Source organism: Coffea arabica, chromosome 10c (genome assembly GCF_036785885.1).
Source record: "Coffea arabica cultivar ET-39 chromosome 10c, Coffea Arabica ET-39 HiFi, whole genome shotgun sequence".
Classification (NCBI taxonomy): domain Eukaryota; kingdom Viridiplantae; phylum Streptophyta; class Magnoliopsida; order Gentianales; family Rubiaceae; genus Coffea; species Coffea arabica.
The window spans coordinates 5,223,980-5,240,825 of NC_092329.1; the positions used below are offsets into that span (position 1 = coordinate 5,223,980).

Sequence of the window (16,846 nt, forward strand, 5' to 3'; positions counted from 1 at the left end):
TTAGATAGAGTGTTATTTGAAATAATTACTGTAACACTTAAAAGATGATTGAAAATATAAAAAGGTGAATTGAAAAATGTGTTTATAATGCAAGTAAAATATTATTTGAAGAAATCTGCTATCCAAACACTTAAAAGTGAAGGTAGCGCTTTTAATAACACAATAGCTCCTTTAAAAAAAAAATTGCTACTAAAATCAAAAGTTTAATTCCAAATATCTTCAACATTTTTTAGTGCCACTTGCATAGAAAAAATTAAGTTAAATCAAGCCGAATTTATTTGTTTCTTATTTTACATACAGTCGATCAATTTTGATTTAGTACGCGCTAAGAATAAGATAATCATGCAATTAGTAGGAGATGTACCATAATAATCACCTTAAACTAGTTAATTAATTGATAAATAATCTGTAAGAACCAATGTAACTGTCTAATGCCATACCTGAAGTTGGAATGGGAATGAAAACAAGACTAAATAGGTGGCATACAATGAAACAAAAAAAAAAAAAGAGAAAAGGGCAAAAAGGTAAACAAATAATCCAAAAAAGGGAAAAGGGCAAAAAGGTAGACAAATAACCGCTAGAACAGGGAGAGGAGAGGGGGACAAAAAAAGAACAAACTATGCGTGTTTGGATAGTAGATTATTTGAGATAATTTTTTTAAAAATATATTATAATACTTTTTTAAAATGATATATATGAGATAAAAAAATAATTAAAAAATATGTTGATGATGCAAATAAATAAAAATTTGTAAATAAACAAGAAAATCTTAGAGAAGCCGTTGAGAACCCTTCAGGGGCAAATAGGGAAAGTTTGTGATGTAAGATTACACACTAATTGGCCACTGCCGAGGCTCTTCCGCATTGCTGCAGGTTGTGTGATTCCCAAAAAATAAAATAAAATAAAAGAAGTTTTTTTTATTGATATAAATCACAAGTATTGTATCTTTGTTCTAATTTGTTATTAATTTTGTTCAAAAAAAGATTGGCTCTTTGTTGTCGTTTTTATTTTCATAGATTTTAAGCCGCGCCCTTGACAAATTTCTTGAAAATTCTTTCTCAAAAAAAAATTTTTTTTTTTTGCAATGTAATAAAAGGAAAAAGACCCTCCCCAGCCTCTCCCCTCCCACTCTGAAAAAAAAAAAGAATATAAAAGAAAAAAGACATGAAAGTGGTTGTTGTTATTGCTGCTGTCCTAGCAGTTACTCTAGCACACAAGCCAACCTTCTTTTTCTTTTGATATACACCCACAGGCTACTTCTTCTATTCCCGCAACTACCCTTTTTTTATACTTTCTTTCCTTTCTTTCCATTTCTATTTGTTGTACATTTGTTTCTGTCCGAAGCCTGAATCCCCAACAGCTGTTTGTTTTTTAACAGTACATCTTTTGTTTGGCTTGTGTTCTTCAACTGGTTCTTTTCTAGTTGCTGCATCACTCTCTAGTCCTAAACTCTCTCTCCAGCTCTGTGAAAAAACAACAAATATTAGCCCAACCGTTTTCAAGTAAAACCCAATCTTTTTGTTTACCACCATTTTACTTCTTTCTTATTTTTTTTTGACTGTGCTTCTCCAATGGAAACTGCTGCTCCTGCTAACCATTCTGGGGAAGATAAGGATTGCTGTGTGAAAGTCGCAGTCCATATTAGGCCACTTATAGGAGATGAAAGGCTCCAGGGTTGCAAAGATTGTGTAACAGTGGTCCCTGGAAAGCCTCAGGTACAGTCACACACAGTAATGCGGTTGCTGCTTTCTGAGTACTCTGGACTGAACTGTAATTGGAAACTTTGGTTGATGATTGGAATGCATCCTGAGATCAGCTTTTATTTTCTCTCAATGTTTAGTTTTCTTGGGGGCTTGTGGATCTTAATGTGATTCTCAAGTTTTCCAGAACTTCTTTTTTTAGCTTCTTTTGCTTGTGGGGAAATCAAGTTGTTGCATGTTGCAGTCTGTGCTGTTTTGTGCGAAAATTTTTCTTTTTTTCCCCTTATTAATTGTAGAGGGTGGTCATAAAGTTCCCTTCTTTACATTGCGTATTTGATTCTTTTAGCTTACTTCTTCTTTTCATGGATGATAAGTTTATTCTGTATTCTACGGAGTAACAGAATTATTATCTTGGGAAAATTTTTGAGCTAGCGGTAAGGTCAATGGGCTGTCTTCTTTTCTAAATTTGATTGTGCATTTAGTAGAATGGAGTGCTGATTTCAGTTTCAATGTACTCTAGATTGAAGAAATGAAATTCAGAGAACTCTGTCTAGTTTTTAACCTTCTAGTGTTGCCTCCACTCAATGAATTTGAGGTTCAATGGATTAATCTAGATCTACTATTGTGTTATTTCTTATAAATTTTATAACTTTTACCCCCTGAATTTATCTCAATTTAGCAAAACCCAGGTCCAACTAGAGTCATGCATGCTTAGCATTTATCTTATTTATTCATATTCTTGTTAAGATAAAATGTAATTTTTTGTGTTCCATCCACCACTGAGATGTTAATTATGCTTCTTGTCTATGGTGTTGTCATCATACGTCTACCTTATTCAATAAAAAAAAAGGAGTGCACCTTATTCAACTTTTTCCCTTTTTTAAGCTGGCAGACTACTTTCTGCTATTGGTGCCTGGTGCTCGTTCTGGCACAATAATTCTTCATTATTATGTCTATGCCATGTTGAAAAAAATCAAAACCTACTTAATTGTCTGCATTTATGCTAATCTCTGAATCCGTAATGCTAGATCATCTCCCTATCTTTTGGGACTTATCTCGGAAACATTCAAGTGATGAAGACACGTCCCTTCATCAATAGGATATGTAGTCAAAACATTCGTTTGCTGCAAGTACTTTACTAATTGGGGAAATATTTTTCAAAACTAGGCAAAAAATTTGTAAGCTGAGGTTTCTAAGCAGTCAAATTCTTCACAGCAGACACAAGAATTTAGTTATTTATTAGCTTAAAAGCTTTGTTCTCCAAATTCTGCATAAGACAGGATAAGGAGTTCATTGTTTTGCAAATCGCATGTTCACGACCATAAGCAAAAGTTGACGACATTTAGGACATTATAATGCACCCGTTATCTGCAAGTGATATTTTCTTTTTCATTTGCTAGAACTCTGACTCGGTGTTTGTGAGCTCTTCTTGCGTCTTTTTTTGGATTTCCTTCAACCTCTTATTTTAGATACCATATACCTCAAACCTCTCTCTCTCTTTTATCGTAAACTTTATTACATATATTGATGTAAACTTAATATTTAACTGTCTCTTTCTTTCTCCTTCTTTTGTCTTAGTGTGAAACTCTTTGCTATTGCATATGCATTGCAATTATACACCTTTTAAAATCAGAGAAGCACTATACCAATATATTTGAGTTTGCACTTCAATTCCTCCTTTTTTCAAGTGTCCACTGCTAATTTTGATTCTGATACAGGTACAAATTGGTACACACTCGTTTACTTTTGATCAAGTTTATGGAAGCACAGGATCTCCATCATCTGCCATGTTTGAAGAGTGTGTTGCTCCTCTTGTCGATGGCCTATTTCAAGGATATAATGCCACAGTTCTAGCCTATGGTCAGGTAATGCTTTTGCCATCCTGAAGGAACTGTACTTCCTACATATGGACTGCAACCGTATACTTCGTTGCAAAGAGTGTGCAATGTGATCATGGTTGTATCATTAATTGCAGACAGGTTCAGGTAAAACGTATACAATGGGTACCAGCTTCAAAGATGGTTGCCAAACAGGACTAATTCCCCAAGCGATGAACGCTTTGTTCAGCAAGATTGAAACTCTGAAGCATCAAACAGAATTTCAATTACATGTCTCATTCATTGAGGTTTGGCCTCATTTTCCTTTCTTTCACATGCATATAACGGTTCACTAGATGTATGTCGTTCCTTATCTCCTATAGCAACCATCTAACATTTGAATCTTCTTGTGAAGATACATAAAGAAGAAGTAAGGGACTTGCTGGATCCAAGTTCCGCTAACAAGTCGGAGACAACAAATGGGCACGTTGGGAAACTAACAATCCCTGGAAAATCACCGATACAAATTCGTGAAACATCAAATGGTGTTATTACATTAGCAGGATCCACTGAACGTAGCATCCAAACACTGAAAGAAATGGCTGATTGCCTGGAGCAAGGATCACTAAGCAGGGCAACTGGAAGTACAAATATGAACAATCAGTCAAGGTTTAACCAGACTTGCTTAAAATTTCTTTCGCTTGTAAAAAAGCTGAAATAATCTAAGTTTCTTTACTGCCAACATACCGGACATAGGCCTTCATAATCAATTTGCTTGTGAAATCCTGGACAACTATAGGCCATTCATTGACATTGGAGAAAAGATTAAATTTTCAAGTTAAATTTTTTTGTTTAAGCAATTTTTGTTGCTTGAGTTTCACATTTCAACCTTTAACCTCATATATTAGACATTCTCCCTATAATACTGGAAAGCTCATTAAGTGTCTGCCTGTAGTGTAGTAGATTAAGGCCACAAACAGGAGAAAGTTCAAAGTCAAAGGCAAAAGTTAAGTTCTTTGGAGGATGTCGCTAATGGTTTTCGTTCCTGGATCAACGATAATATGTTGATTTTCATCCGTACACCTCATATGGTGATTTGCCCTCCTGATATATTGGATTAAGTTGTTGTATGTAAATATGTAGGTGCAATGTCTATATTCTTTTTGTTCATAATGTGTTTTCTCACATTATGCTTCAATTGATTATGCAACTGGTTATGAATGTAATTTGGAAAGTTGGCTGGGAAAATGGTCATTGAGATTTTTTGTGTAATAGATTTGATGCAGAAGTAGATGATTCAATACTCAATTATGATGGTTGCTCTGTCTCTTTCAGCCGCTCTCATGCCATTTTCACCATCACAATGGAACAGATGCATAAGCTTAACCCAATGACTCTGAGTAATGGAAATGCAAATGAGTATACAAATGAAGAATATCTTTGTGCCAAATTGCATTTGGTTGATCTTGCTGGATCAGAGCGTGCCAAAAGGACAGGTTCTGATGGTCTTCGTTTTAAGGAAGGTAAGTAAAACTCCCTTTTTAATTACTGTCTTAAGCATGTTTTTGGGTCAACATAAAAATTTATATGAAATTGTTCTACCTACAGGAGTTCACATCAACAAGGGCCTTCTAGCCCTTGGTAATGTTATTAGTGCACTTGGGGATGAGAAAAAGCGGAAAGAAGGTGTTCATGTTCCATATCGGGACAGTAAACTTACTCGGTTATTGCAGGTCTGGCATGCTGTTATTAATTATGGGCATCATATAGCTTGCATTTGTTTATTTGCTTGGAATTTGATAATAAGAAACTCACAAAGGGTATCATTAGATTGGCTTTCAATGCCTACCCTATGAAGGCTTTGTACATTGAACATGTTGAAATGTGCTTGAACTGTATATTTTAGCCACCCGAAAGACTGTTAATTGCACAAGGTGTTGATTTTCTCATTGGAAAGACATAGTAGTACTAATCTTTAGTGTCAGAGACATCTCTTGTAGTTGGCAGAAGTATAGAACTTCCTACTTTTCATTATTATGATATGAGAGTTAAGTTATGGCACCTTTCACACATCTATCTCTAACTGTACCCATAATTCTCTTCCGTAATTTACTTTTGTTATCCTATGTTTGAATCATTTTAAGGAATTAATAAATAAAAAAACTGAGCGCACATGGCTCCTTCGAAAGATTTGGCTTCAAATCCTAGAACTTTCCCAGTGTTAATATCATGTGCAGTGAATTCCATGCCAAACAAATTCGTTTGTTTGTATACCACTTGTACAGTTAAAAATCAACACATACTAAAGAGGAACCAGGAATAAGAAAGCAACAAACTGAGGCTATCCAACTTAACACGTATCAGATGTACGTTTAACTTGTGCTTAACAGGCTAAGTGGGTATCTAACTTAACATGTATCAGATGTACGTTTACCTTGTGCTTAACAGGCTAAGAGGAGTTCAAATAGTCAACTCAGGTAGTCGTAGACAACCAACTTAAGGCTTAAAGGATTTTACTTTGTTTTTGGTGTGCCAATCTTCAAAAGAAATGCTCTTACATTCTATAGTTTGTTTGTTTCTCCCTCCACGTGTATTCATTGTCTAAGTTTTGGTTATTGGCAGGATTCACTTGGTGGTAATAGCAGAACCTTCATGATAGGTACTTATGCTTTCTTCGCTGTTTCCTACTCCAGATATGCTTCTGTTGCAACTAATGAAATTTTTTTCTTGCTTTGTGCTTATACTTTCTGAATGGACTTGCCCAGCCTGCATTAGTCCTGCTGACATAAATGCTGAGGAAACTCTGAACACTTTAAAATATGCAAATCGTGCTCGGAATATCCAAAATAAGCCGGTGGTAGGTTTTAGAAAAATTTCTATTTTCTTGTGGTATTGACATTATCTTTCTGGAGATTACTTCTCTCTTGGTGTTGTATATGAATAGGTTTTGGTTTTCTGTTAAACAGATCAATAGAGATCCCATAACAAATGAGATGTTGAAGATGCGGCAACAGCTAGAGCTTTTGCAGGCAGAACTTTGTGCCCGCGGAGGCGGATGTTCTCCTGATGAAATACAGGTTCTTAAAATTGTGTTTCATGATAAAGTAGTTAGTTTGGCTGCTATTATTCCTAACAGTTGAGACCCTTGAGATTCTGTTCAATTTCTGGAGAAAAGGTCTTGATAAGAAGTAATTTTTGTAGGTTCTGAGGGAAAGGGTTGCTTGGCTTGAAGCAAATAATGAGGAACTCTGTCGTGAACTCCATGAATATCGCAGTAGATGCCCTGTGACCGAGCAGTGTGAAACAAATGCTAAGGTATACAATCGAGATCACATGCTTTTATTATTGTTTTGCTTTCTCTTATCAGAAGAAATGCTTTCCTTTTTGGTGAATAAAAACTCCTTTCTTAGTTTTGCTTATAAATTGGAAAACTTATTTTCCAGTTGGCTAGCTCCTTCTCTCTGAAAAGCGAAGGGCTTAAAAGGGGCTTGCAGAGTATGGAGTCATCTGACTATCAAATGAGTGAAAGTGGTATGATCTCTCTCATATTCTGAAGTTGTTTGAGACTTTTTCTCCATTTCTCTTGGCCTATGTATGAGCTTTAAGTAGAAACTGATCGTTCTCTTGGGTGAGTTAGTGTTCTTCACTTTTTTCTATCCAGACCAACAATCTAATTTGTTTTGGGGTCGTTTTGACACCTGGCAGGTGATTCTGGAGACATTGATGAAGAAGCAGCCAAGGAGTGGGAGCATACCCTTCTTCAAGATTCCATGGACAAAGAGTTGAATAAGCTAAATAAACGTCTGGAGCAAAAGGAGGTACCCCTTTGCAATTAATTCCATGTTGACTGATATGTTGGCAAGAGGCAATATGAGTATCTCTACAATTCTCTACGTGCTTTATGCATTTTTGTTGGGTATATTTCAACCGTCAGTATTGATACTTTTAGATTCTTTTTCTTTTGATCTTGTACTGCATTCTCCTAGTTTGCTTTTTGCCCATTCTTCCTTGATCTGGCAAGTCTTTGTAAAATAACTCCAACAAGAAGAACAAAGAAGGCTTAACAGGTCCTCCCAGAAGGGATACATAGTGTTATCCTGCCTCTATTAGTTTGGGTGATGGCTGTTATACAGTAGTTTTCTCACTTTTTAGCCCGTCTAACTATGTGGTGTAATAACTATGTGGTGTTTTAAAGAGCCATCTACAGGAAATTGTGAAGTTATTGAATTGCTGCTTTTGTCATGTTGAGAGTATTTTGCAATTTCATGGTAAAAACGAACATCTGTAAACTCTTATATATTGCTTGGTGTTTTGCTTTTCCATTAGACATCAAACCGATCCCTTTATGTCGATATGTGGTGGTGTTTTTCCATTATGTTGTTTTCTCTCATGAGTAATATTTGAGTATTCAAGTAGAGGTGATCTTATAATAACTCTCTGTTTTACATTTTGGATTGTAAATTATTTGAGATATTTTTACTGTAACATTTTTTGTGATGTGATGTATGTGAGATAAAAAGGTAATTGGGAAGATAAAAAGGTGTATTGGAAATTGTAATGATGATGTAAGCAAATATATTTGGGCAAATAATTTCCTAACCAAACACACTCATTATGTTTAATCTGAACTAGTGCATGTCATGATGACTCGTCTTATGGTACCTTTTAATGGCTTTTGCAGTCTGAGATGAAACTTTTTGGAGGATTAGATGCAGTGGCACTTAAACAACACTTTGGTAAAAAGATTATTGAACTTGAGGAAGAGAAAAGGACTGTTCAGGTGAAAAATACTACTGAATGACTTCAACTGTGCATGATATTCTAAACCCACAAAATTGATTATTTGCTTTTTCTTTCGGTGTAGCAAGAAAGAGACCGATTGTTGGCAGAAGTTGAAAACCTTGCTGCTAACTCCGATGGACAAGCTCAAAAATTGCAAGACATGCATTCCCAGAAGCTAAAATCCCTTGAAGCACAGGTCATATCTTGATGAGTGTTTCTTTCATACTGAGAATCTATTTTTTTTTTTTGTCAGTATCTGACTTCCAAAATGCTTCAAATATGTGGCCAACAGATTCAAGATCTTAAGAAGAAACAAGAGAGCCAGGTTCAGCTTCTAAAGCAAAAACAAAAGAGTGATGAGGCTGCAAAGCGGCTACAAGATGAAATACAATACATTAAGGCTCAGAAGGTAGAATTGCATGTATTCTTTCTCTTCTTCATCTCCCTTTTTTTTAAAAAAATTCTTAAGAGCTAGACTGACCAAACAGTGTCTGAAACTATAGGTCCAATTACAACAAAGAATCAAACAAGAGTCCGAACAATTTCGACAGTGGAAGGCATCTCGTGAAAAGGAACTCTTGCAGGTATTACTCAAATTGGTGCTGCCTTAACATTTATGCTTTGAAGTCCTAATTTCTGATTCTGCTTCACTTGGCTTGCTGCAAGTTGGACTACCTATTTTATTAACTTGATTCGTCCATTTCTTAAGATACTGAGATTATTTTCCCCTCTTGTAAGATTGATTATTGATTCGCTTCATTTATAACCACATAGATTATGATACATTATGCTGTGTATTAATATGCATATCCATACAATTGCAGTTGAAGAAAGAGGGAAGAAGGAACGAGTATGAAAGGCACAAGCTGCAAGCTTTGAATCAGCGTCAGAAAATGGTAGGATCTCATTTAGTCTGAAAAATGATTTTGATGCCAATTTGAAATAATCCAGATTTCTCATTTGTTTGTAACCCACAATGCAGTAATATAATATGGTGAGTGAGGTATTGGTGTTCATTGTATTTCCCACTTAAACTTCCCAAATCAGTGTTCAAATACTAAACAGTAGAATAGAAGATACTTATCTAGTTTTCTTAACCAATATTGCATCCTTCCTTGAAAGGTTCACAGCTTCCTTTAAAGGTTCATTTTACATCATTGATTGTCTCTCACAAATTCTCCATCTGTTCATTGCCTTTTAAAAAAAAAACTGGCTAAGTACTTGTTCTTTATTTTCTAGCCATGAAGTTTTTAACATAAAAACAAATATTTTCCAATTTTTGACTTGTGAAGTTGACAATGCATTTGAATTTCAAGGGTGAAAAAAGTCTATGAATCTTTCTTGTTTTCCTATGTGTATATTGGGATTTCTGACAGCCCACCTTCAGTTCAAATTCTCATCTTCTAAATAAAACCATGTTTTATGTTGGATGTCCCTATTGAGTAAATTCATTTATGCGCTTTAATGGGACAAATTCATTGCAGGTTCTTCAAAGAAAAACAGAAGAGGCTGCAATGGCTACTAAAAGGCTCAAAGAGTTGCTAGAAGCACGTAAATCCTCAGGTCGTGACAACTCAGGTTGGATCTCTTTAGCTTGTGCTTAATGTTTTTTTGTTTATTTAATTTCAGTCCTTTGTTTTCTTTATTGAAGTAAAAAATGTTGGATATTAAGAACTCAAACAAATGGAAATTTGATAATGTACTGGTGTGATGGAACTTCTACTGGTTAATAGAATGAAATATCTTCTTTACCACAATTTTGCTTCAAATGTGCACAGTGCTTTCTCGTTTCTCACTGCTTTGTTTTTCTTGCAGTAACTAGCAATGGAACTGGCTCCAATGGGCAGGTAATGGTCAGACCTTGCCCTCTGCATGTCATTCTTTGTATCTTTAACTTGGCAATTGTTTGATGATACCAAGTTTTGTATTCAGGGAAATGAGAAATCCTTGCAGCGCTGGCTTGACCATGAACTAGAAGTGATGGTGAATGTTCACGAAGTACGTTATGAGTACGAGAAGCAGTGTCAAGTGTATGTATCACTTCGATCACAATGTTGTGCTGGCATTAAAGATTATTTTTGTGGAGGAAAATTTTCATTCATTTGGTTGCTTGTTTCCTCATCTGCAGAAGAGCAGCATTGGCAGAAGAGTTGTCTGTCTTGAGACAAGCAGATGAATTTGCAGCGAAAGGAATGAGCCCTCCAAGAGTGAAAAATGGTTTATCTAGGTGTGGATTTTTTTCCTTTTCTTTAAATTTCTTATTTCTTGGATGTTGTCCAGTATTTGATTTTGTAAGCTTGAAGTTTGTGGCTTTAAGGTTGAATTGATGCACCAATGCCTGTCATAGACTAACTATTTAATATCTTATTGGGTTCAGGGCAGCTTCAATGTCACCAAATGCAAGAATAGCAAGAATTGCTTCTCTTGAAAACATGCTAAGCATCTCATCCAACTCACTTGTAGCAATGGCTTCACAGCTTTCAGAAGCTGAAGAACGGGAGCGAGCTTTTACTAGTCGTGGACGATGGAATCAACTACGGTCCATGGGGGATGCCAGAAACTTGCTCCAGTACATGTTTAATTCTCTTGGAGATGCAAGGTTTTTTTCTACCTGCTCTAGACTCTAGCTTTTTTGCAGATTCCATCCCTTTTTCTTTGGCAGGGCTCTGAAATTTCTTTTATAAATAATCCTCAAAGCTTGAATGTTAAGTGCAGTATGTCTTTAGGTGTGTTTTGTGCCAAACTACTTAGCCCTGTTATATGGTGGCCTGCTTTCTTATTTTGACACCTTTCTTTACTTACTTCTTTGAGGTGCCAAACTAGAATTCATCTTTCCATTTCTATCAAATAGACACATGATAGAGGGAACAGAATGTAGGTCCCTTAATAGCTGCCCCATATTCTTGCCTGCGACATGAATAGACTTGGTGTCTTGGTGAGCTTGAATAGCTAGCGGAAAGTATTGTTGCTTTGCAACAGTGTCAAATTTTCATTACAACACACGTTTTTCTGAAACTTTTACCATCTAAAAAGATATATCCGTCAGGCAACGAGGAATTTGACTTTCAAAACACACCTCATCATTTTCTAACGCTATTCATAGGTGCCAGTTGTGGGACAAAGAAATTGAAATCAAGGAGATGAAGGAGCAGCTCAAAGAACTTGTGGTTTTACTGCGACAGAGTGAAATTAGAAGAAAGGAAACTGAGAAGGAGCTCAAAGTTAGAGAGCAGGCGGTTGCCAGTGGATTGGCCACACCGCCACCCGTAAGCTTCCACATTCTTGTAATAGTTTCATTTAGTTCTCCATTTCATTTGCAATGCTCCTACATGTTCCATTGGGGCTGCTTTGCCATTTTGATGGAGGGAAAAAAATTATGGACTTAAAAGATGTCACTGAATACTATTTCTCTTTATGAATCACCTCTACGGAGCTGGTTCTGACTTCACTCGACCTTGTTGGCCTCATATTTGCATCTAATTCAACAGTTCTCATGCAAGTTACACTAGTTTCTACTGCTTTCTATCCTTCAGTTCCTTTTCTTGCTGTTATTCCTTTAAGCAGGTTTTTGATTATGTACAATTCTCCATGAACAGGCTAACTCTAACAAACACTTGGCTGATGAGATGAGCAGTCCCCTGTCTCCGATCCCTGTGCCAGCACAGAAACAGCTCAAGTATACTGCAGGCATTGCTAATGCTTCAGTAAGAGAGTCAGCAGCCTTCATGGATCAAACTCGAAAGGTTGCTTTACTGCATGTTTTCTTTTACCAGTTTACTGTCCATTTGCCTGGTTGGTTTCACACGTGATAAGCTCGGGTTTTGCAGATGATGCCAATTGGACAGTTATCAATGAAGAAATTGGCAGTCGTCGGGCAAGGTGGGAAATTATGGAGGTGGAAGAGGAGTCATCATCAATGGCTATTACAGTTCAAATGGAAGTGGCAGAAGCCATGGAAACTCTCAGAATGGATTAGACACAGTGACGAGACTATCATGAGAGCAAGGCCTCGCCAGCAGGCTCTACCGGATATCATGTGTAGAAATAGACGGTAGTTTGTTGTTCTTGCTTGTACATTCTTCTCCTTCCCTTTTCGGCTCTCAACACATGGCACAATGAAGTACGTGGAAATGATTGCAGGTAAATTTAGCTGCTTTTCAGTCCTAAAATCAAGTAAATGATTTCATTGTCTTTCAGGATGACTTGTATTTTGCTGACATTGCTAGACTCCCAATAACCTATGTTATATACTTGTGGATTAATCCTTCTTTTCCCGTGCCAATTGTTCTTGTTCCTGAGTTATGGCGATGAATTTCTTACATATGCATGTATATATTTATTGCATATGAAGCAGGTGCTGTGTGAAAAGGCAGTTCGGGGAAATTTTTGTCGATTCTTGTACAGGACCAACTGAAGTTTGGAAGTTTTGTTCAGACTTGGAATTTTGTAGAAGTTGAAGTTCATCAGCTGCATCATCTCAATCCATGTGGTGTCATCACGCAGGACTCCAGCGTGAAGCAGCAACAAAATCAAATGATAAATGGGGGAGTTGCAACGCCAATTCACCACTGTAAATCTTTGTGGTCATGCCAACATTTTGGTCAAATATAAAAATTTTGAAGGGAGCTGTCTCTTCAATAACTGACTGAAGCATGTCAATAATCTTTTCTAATCGTTTCTTTTCTTAGGTTTTCCCCTTTAGTTTTCGCCAATTCATTTTAGTATATATTGTGTTAAAGCCTGAAAGATTGATTTTGTGCAAAGAAATGAATCTTAAGCATTCTTTTTATAGCAGGGAGGTTCTTTTATTCTAGATTCTAGTTTGTATCTTAGTTGTGTGCAACTACAATCGAATTTCTGCAAAGGACAAAGAGAGAAAGCCTCCCATTTTAGCACTATATTGTACTGCTCTTTATTCTTACCCTTAACTGGAAGAAAGTAAAAGTAAAAGGATATATAATGTTGCAAACAATTTGACTCTCTCTCTCTCTCTCTCTCTCTCTCTCTCTCTCTCTCTCTCACGCACACACACACAGTCTATTGATGATTCTTTTTCTTCTTTTCTTTTGTTGTTTAATTTAGACAAAAAGTGTCAGATATCGGATTAAATTTCAACCAGACGTTTTTGCTAGGAGTGCTTCATAATTTAGGTATTGGTGCTTTGCAAATTGCACCAATACGATGCTTTACCCTTCTGGCCTTCTATCAGCAGGCAAATGAATGATGCATCTAACTTAGGGAGACCTCACTATTTTAGAAAGAAGCAATTTAATGGAGGTTGAAACTTTTTTAGTATTATAGAATATTCATGGATAAATATAAATATTGATGTTGATAGGAAGCAAATTTAATCATTCACTATCACATGTTTATGTATGATAAAATTCAGAAAACAAATAATAGAAAGAACACCTATATCTATTTTTGGAACACTATGTACGTAAGCATCTATTTATTCTCCAGCCACCTCGACTACATTCTGAAGTCTGAACTCTCAACTCAAAATTAAGTGCTGCACAGTAAAGTAGGATGATTAAAACAGCAAGCTAATTAATATTCTCAAAAGAAAAAAAAAAAGGCAATTAGTCTCCATTCCACCAAATCTTACACTTATCTAGTCCATCACTCTCATCTTGACCTTTTTTTTTAATCAAAATATACCCTTCCCCCCTCTCTTCCTTTTTTTTCCCCTTAAAAAGAAACTTACATTCATGTCAATGAACATGTAGGGAAGACAACTATTCTGAAACAGGACCGTATCATACTTCATCTCCTTAAATATTCATTGACTCTCAATTAGTGCCCAGAATCATGACCCTTTTTAAGATACGAAGGTGATGTCAAACTCTGAGCATTTTCTTTCGAGTATACAATATATACAATAGAGGGAATTGAACAGCATTATTCATCACATTGAGCGATACATAGATCATCCTCATACATGACCTTCTCCCTTTGGTTAAAGCTCAATCCTAAATCTGCCACTTCTGATCCCAGTAAGAAGTGAACTCAGGTTTTGCAACACCAAAAAGCATAATGCTCCTCCTTCCGCTCATTGCTTACAAGACCTCCACATTGCAAGCAAACAAAGCTGCTTCCATCAGAAAATGCATCCAGCACAATCTGCTTCCTGCCGGTCTCTGCAAGTATTGAAGTTCCATCAACATCAAGCTCACGAGATTGGTCCACCTTGTTGTGTTGAGATGATTGAGAATTCAACGGCGTTGCCTCTGCAAGTGCACACTCAGCAAGCAGGGTTGCCAACTCATCAGCAGCAATACTTTCTTGAACTTTGTTCCTGTACAGCTCCCTAGCCCGGTTAAGAGCATGATATACAGCCTCTTCCCCACCTCTCATCCTCATTGCAATCACCACCTGCTACCAACAAGAACTATAATTAGATACGTTCAAATGAAGTAACCATTCCTCAAGCTTTAAAATGTAACAGCATTTTCAGTACAAAAGAATGACACATTGAAACCATCAATCCATGTCCGCACTACAAAAGACGAGCATTTACAACCTCCAACAGCCTAAAGGTACACACTACAAAAATGATAAATTGAAAACATTTGTAACTTAGCCATGGTTTACAATTCAAATCACTAATATCTCATCCAGTACTACAAGCCTCAGAATATTTATGTAGAATGCTGTGGTCTCACAAGTCAGAATTCATGTCGCTTCATAGTTTTAGTTTGCACTCCTTACATAACATTAAAAGTCTCCTTAACCATATTGTTTACGATCTTAATTTTCAAAGGCCATTGTTAAAGCATATTAACATCAAAAGAAATAGTATAACGAATCAAACTCGAACATTAAATTTAACTAGGCTACTGTTAACAATTTAGCAAATTATAGCAACAATTCTGTCAGTATCTACTAACTCTCTTTAACTGTCATCCTCAAGTGACCTAATGGGACTAAAATTCTTACATCAATTCTGGCAAGTGAAAATACAACAAACCCCACTGAGAATCCTAGACAACTACCATCACTGAAAAACTCGACACCAAAGAGGAGGGCACACCCAAAAAAAAAAAAAAATTGATATGCAGCTATTGCAGTTCATTCAATACAAATAAAATCCCTCTTCTTCTTGCCCCTTGAGGAGGAATAAGGTATGCTTCGCTGCTTTGCTAGAAACCAAATGGTCCATGGCCAAATCAAAAGTAGAATCCCCAACAGGATGTGACATCAGCAGAGCAAAATGAGGTGCCCTGGTTTTGGCCCTCAAGGTCAAACCCTCCCCCATTTTCCCTCATGCACTGTAGCTTCACGTGGCAGAATTGGACATGATAGCGATTAGTAAGACGTTAATTTGCATCAAAAACAGAAAGCATTGATTACGATGACTTTCCAGATTGGTTCGACAAAGTACACAGTAGAGAATAAGATTTTAGTTGAACCATGCACAGAGAGGCACAAACAAAGTTGAATTCGTTACTTGAAACATATTCAAGAAATTTGAGCACAATGCACTCTAGGAAACATATAAAATCACGAATAAAATCTCTACTTAATAACCAATAGATCTGCAGCTCATGGCCCGTAGATGCTTCCAAGTACCAACGTGAATAAACGTAAAAAATAAATATAACAAACAACTCTGCAAATAAGCCCATTTCTTAATCAGCCATAACAACAGAGATTACTTGTAGGAGTCGAGAAAATCAAAAGAATTAGAACAAGGAAGGACGGGAGAGAGGAGTAATAAATTAATTACCGCATGGAGAGCTTGGGAAGGATTGCCTTGCTGAATTAGTTGGCGAGCCGTCGAGAGCAGACCCGTCATGACATCGCTCTGGTCGGACGGAATAGGTGGCGGTGGCGGTGGCGAGGAGGTGGAATCCGCCTCCATCATGTCAGCATCCATCCCGTGGTTCATGGCATATCAATTTTCAGTCTCACCACAAAATGCTTCGTTTCTTAATACTAATCGATTATATTCTCATTCCACCAAAAATACATAAATAAATAAATAATTATCGTAATATGGTATCTATGCAGAAATAATTGCAGATACCACTTCTTACGAAGAAGTTGTGTGCTTAAAAAGAATGTCCAAAAAAAAAAAAAAAAACAGAGAAACTCAAGGCCAAGGCCGAGGGGAGAACTTTTCCGATTTGGAACTGGATGGTTCTAGGAATTTCTTCTTTTCAACAGTAGTTGTTGTCGCTGGCAATTGTACTTTCGAAGCGATAGTTTTTTTAGGGCCTTTTGGGCTTTGTTTAGGACTGGACTTGCGTCAGTTTTGTGGTGCCAATCTTTCAGCAACTTAACCCACAACACACAAAAAAAACAAGCTCCTTCATCCAAGAACTCGGGTCTATTTAGCAAACGAGCTTTTGGCTAAATTTGTCTTCTACCAATTTTTTAACAACTTTACGTTCAATAATTTCAAAAAACTCTTCAAAATTTTTAAATTACACACTTTAAAATACCTAAAATACACCAAAAAAATTTCCATCTTCCACCTCAACCCACCACCACCTTCGATTCCGACACCGGCCACCTCTTTTTTTTTTCTTTCTTTCTATCCTC

General features: G+C 36.6%; 2 protein-coding genes across 5 annotated transcripts; one reads left to right on the forward strand and one right to left on the reverse strand.

Moving 5' to 3' along the window:
- The first annotated feature begins 1,268 nt into the window (after window positions 1-1,268).
- LOC113713669 (kinesin-like protein KIN-4A) lies at window positions 1,269-13,112 on the forward strand. 4 transcript variants are annotated; one of them, XM_027237451.2, is made up of 26 exons: window positions 1,269-1,715; window positions 3,419-3,565; window positions 3,676-3,825; window positions 3,933-4,186; window positions 4,853-5,040; window positions 5,126-5,250; window positions 6,140-6,176; window positions 6,283-6,374; window positions 6,484-6,594; window positions 6,719-6,832; window positions 6,961-7,048; window positions 7,223-7,335; window positions 8,199-8,297; window positions 8,382-8,495; window positions 8,592-8,708; window positions 8,803-8,883; window positions 9,124-9,195; window positions 9,784-9,862; window positions 10,115-10,146; window positions 10,232-10,329; window positions 10,428-10,526; window positions 10,677-10,898; window positions 11,403-11,583; window positions 11,896-12,042; window positions 12,127-12,439; window positions 12,654-13,112. In XM_027237451.2, the coding sequence occupies exons 1-25, from the start codon at window positions 1,572-1,574 to the stop codon at window positions 12,352-12,354; spliced, it is 3,132 nt and encodes a 1,043-aa protein (XP_027093252.1). In that variant the 5' UTR covers window positions 1,269-1,571; the 3' UTR covers window positions 12,355-12,439; window positions 12,654-13,112. The 4 variants fall into 4 exon arrangements, with proteins under 4 accessions (XP_027093252.1, XP_027093251.1, XP_071925363.1 ...); XM_027237450.2 differs by having other exon boundaries at window positions 1,270-1,715; window positions 9,784-9,877; XM_072069262.1 differs by having other exon boundaries at window positions 1,271-1,715; window positions 11,403-11,565.
- Window positions 13,113-14,040: 928 nt separating this feature from the next.
- Window positions 14,041-16,461, reverse strand: LOC113713575 (uncharacterized). Its single transcript, XM_027237328.2, has 2 exons — window positions 16,029-16,461; window positions 14,041-14,674 (listed from the first exon to the last, which is right to left on the reverse strand). Exons 1-2 carry the CDS (start codon window positions 16,188-16,190, stop codon window positions 14,309-14,311), a joined length of 528 nt encoding a protein of 175 aa, XP_027093129.1. The 5' UTR covers window positions 16,191-16,461; the 3' UTR covers window positions 14,041-14,308.
- Between the last annotated feature and the right edge of the window lie 385 nt (window positions 16,462-16,846).

Excerpts from the sequence above, each read along its gene's own strand:
- LOC113713669 (XM_027237450.2), top strand. The coding sequence starts at position 1,572 with ATGGAAACTGCTGCTCCTGCTAACCATTCTGGGGAAGATAAGGATTGC. Across the intron at positions 6,375-6,483 it reads ATATCCAAAATAAGCCGGTG|ATCAATAGAGATCCCATAAC; the intron begins GTAGGTTTTAGA and ends TCTGTTAAACAG. Across the intron at positions 7,336-8,198 it reads AACGTCTGGAGCAAAAGGAG|TCTGAGATGAAACTTTTTGG; the intron begins GTACCCCTTTGC and ends TGGCTTTTGCAG.
- LOC113713575 (XM_027237328.2), bottom strand. The coding sequence starts at position 16,190 with ATGAACCACGGGATGGATGCTGACATGATGGAGGCGGATTCCACCTCC. Across the intron at positions 14,675-16,028 it reads CTTCCCAAGCTCTCCATGCG|GTGGTGATTGCAATGAGGAT; the intron begins GTAATTAATTTA and ends TGTTGGTAGCAG.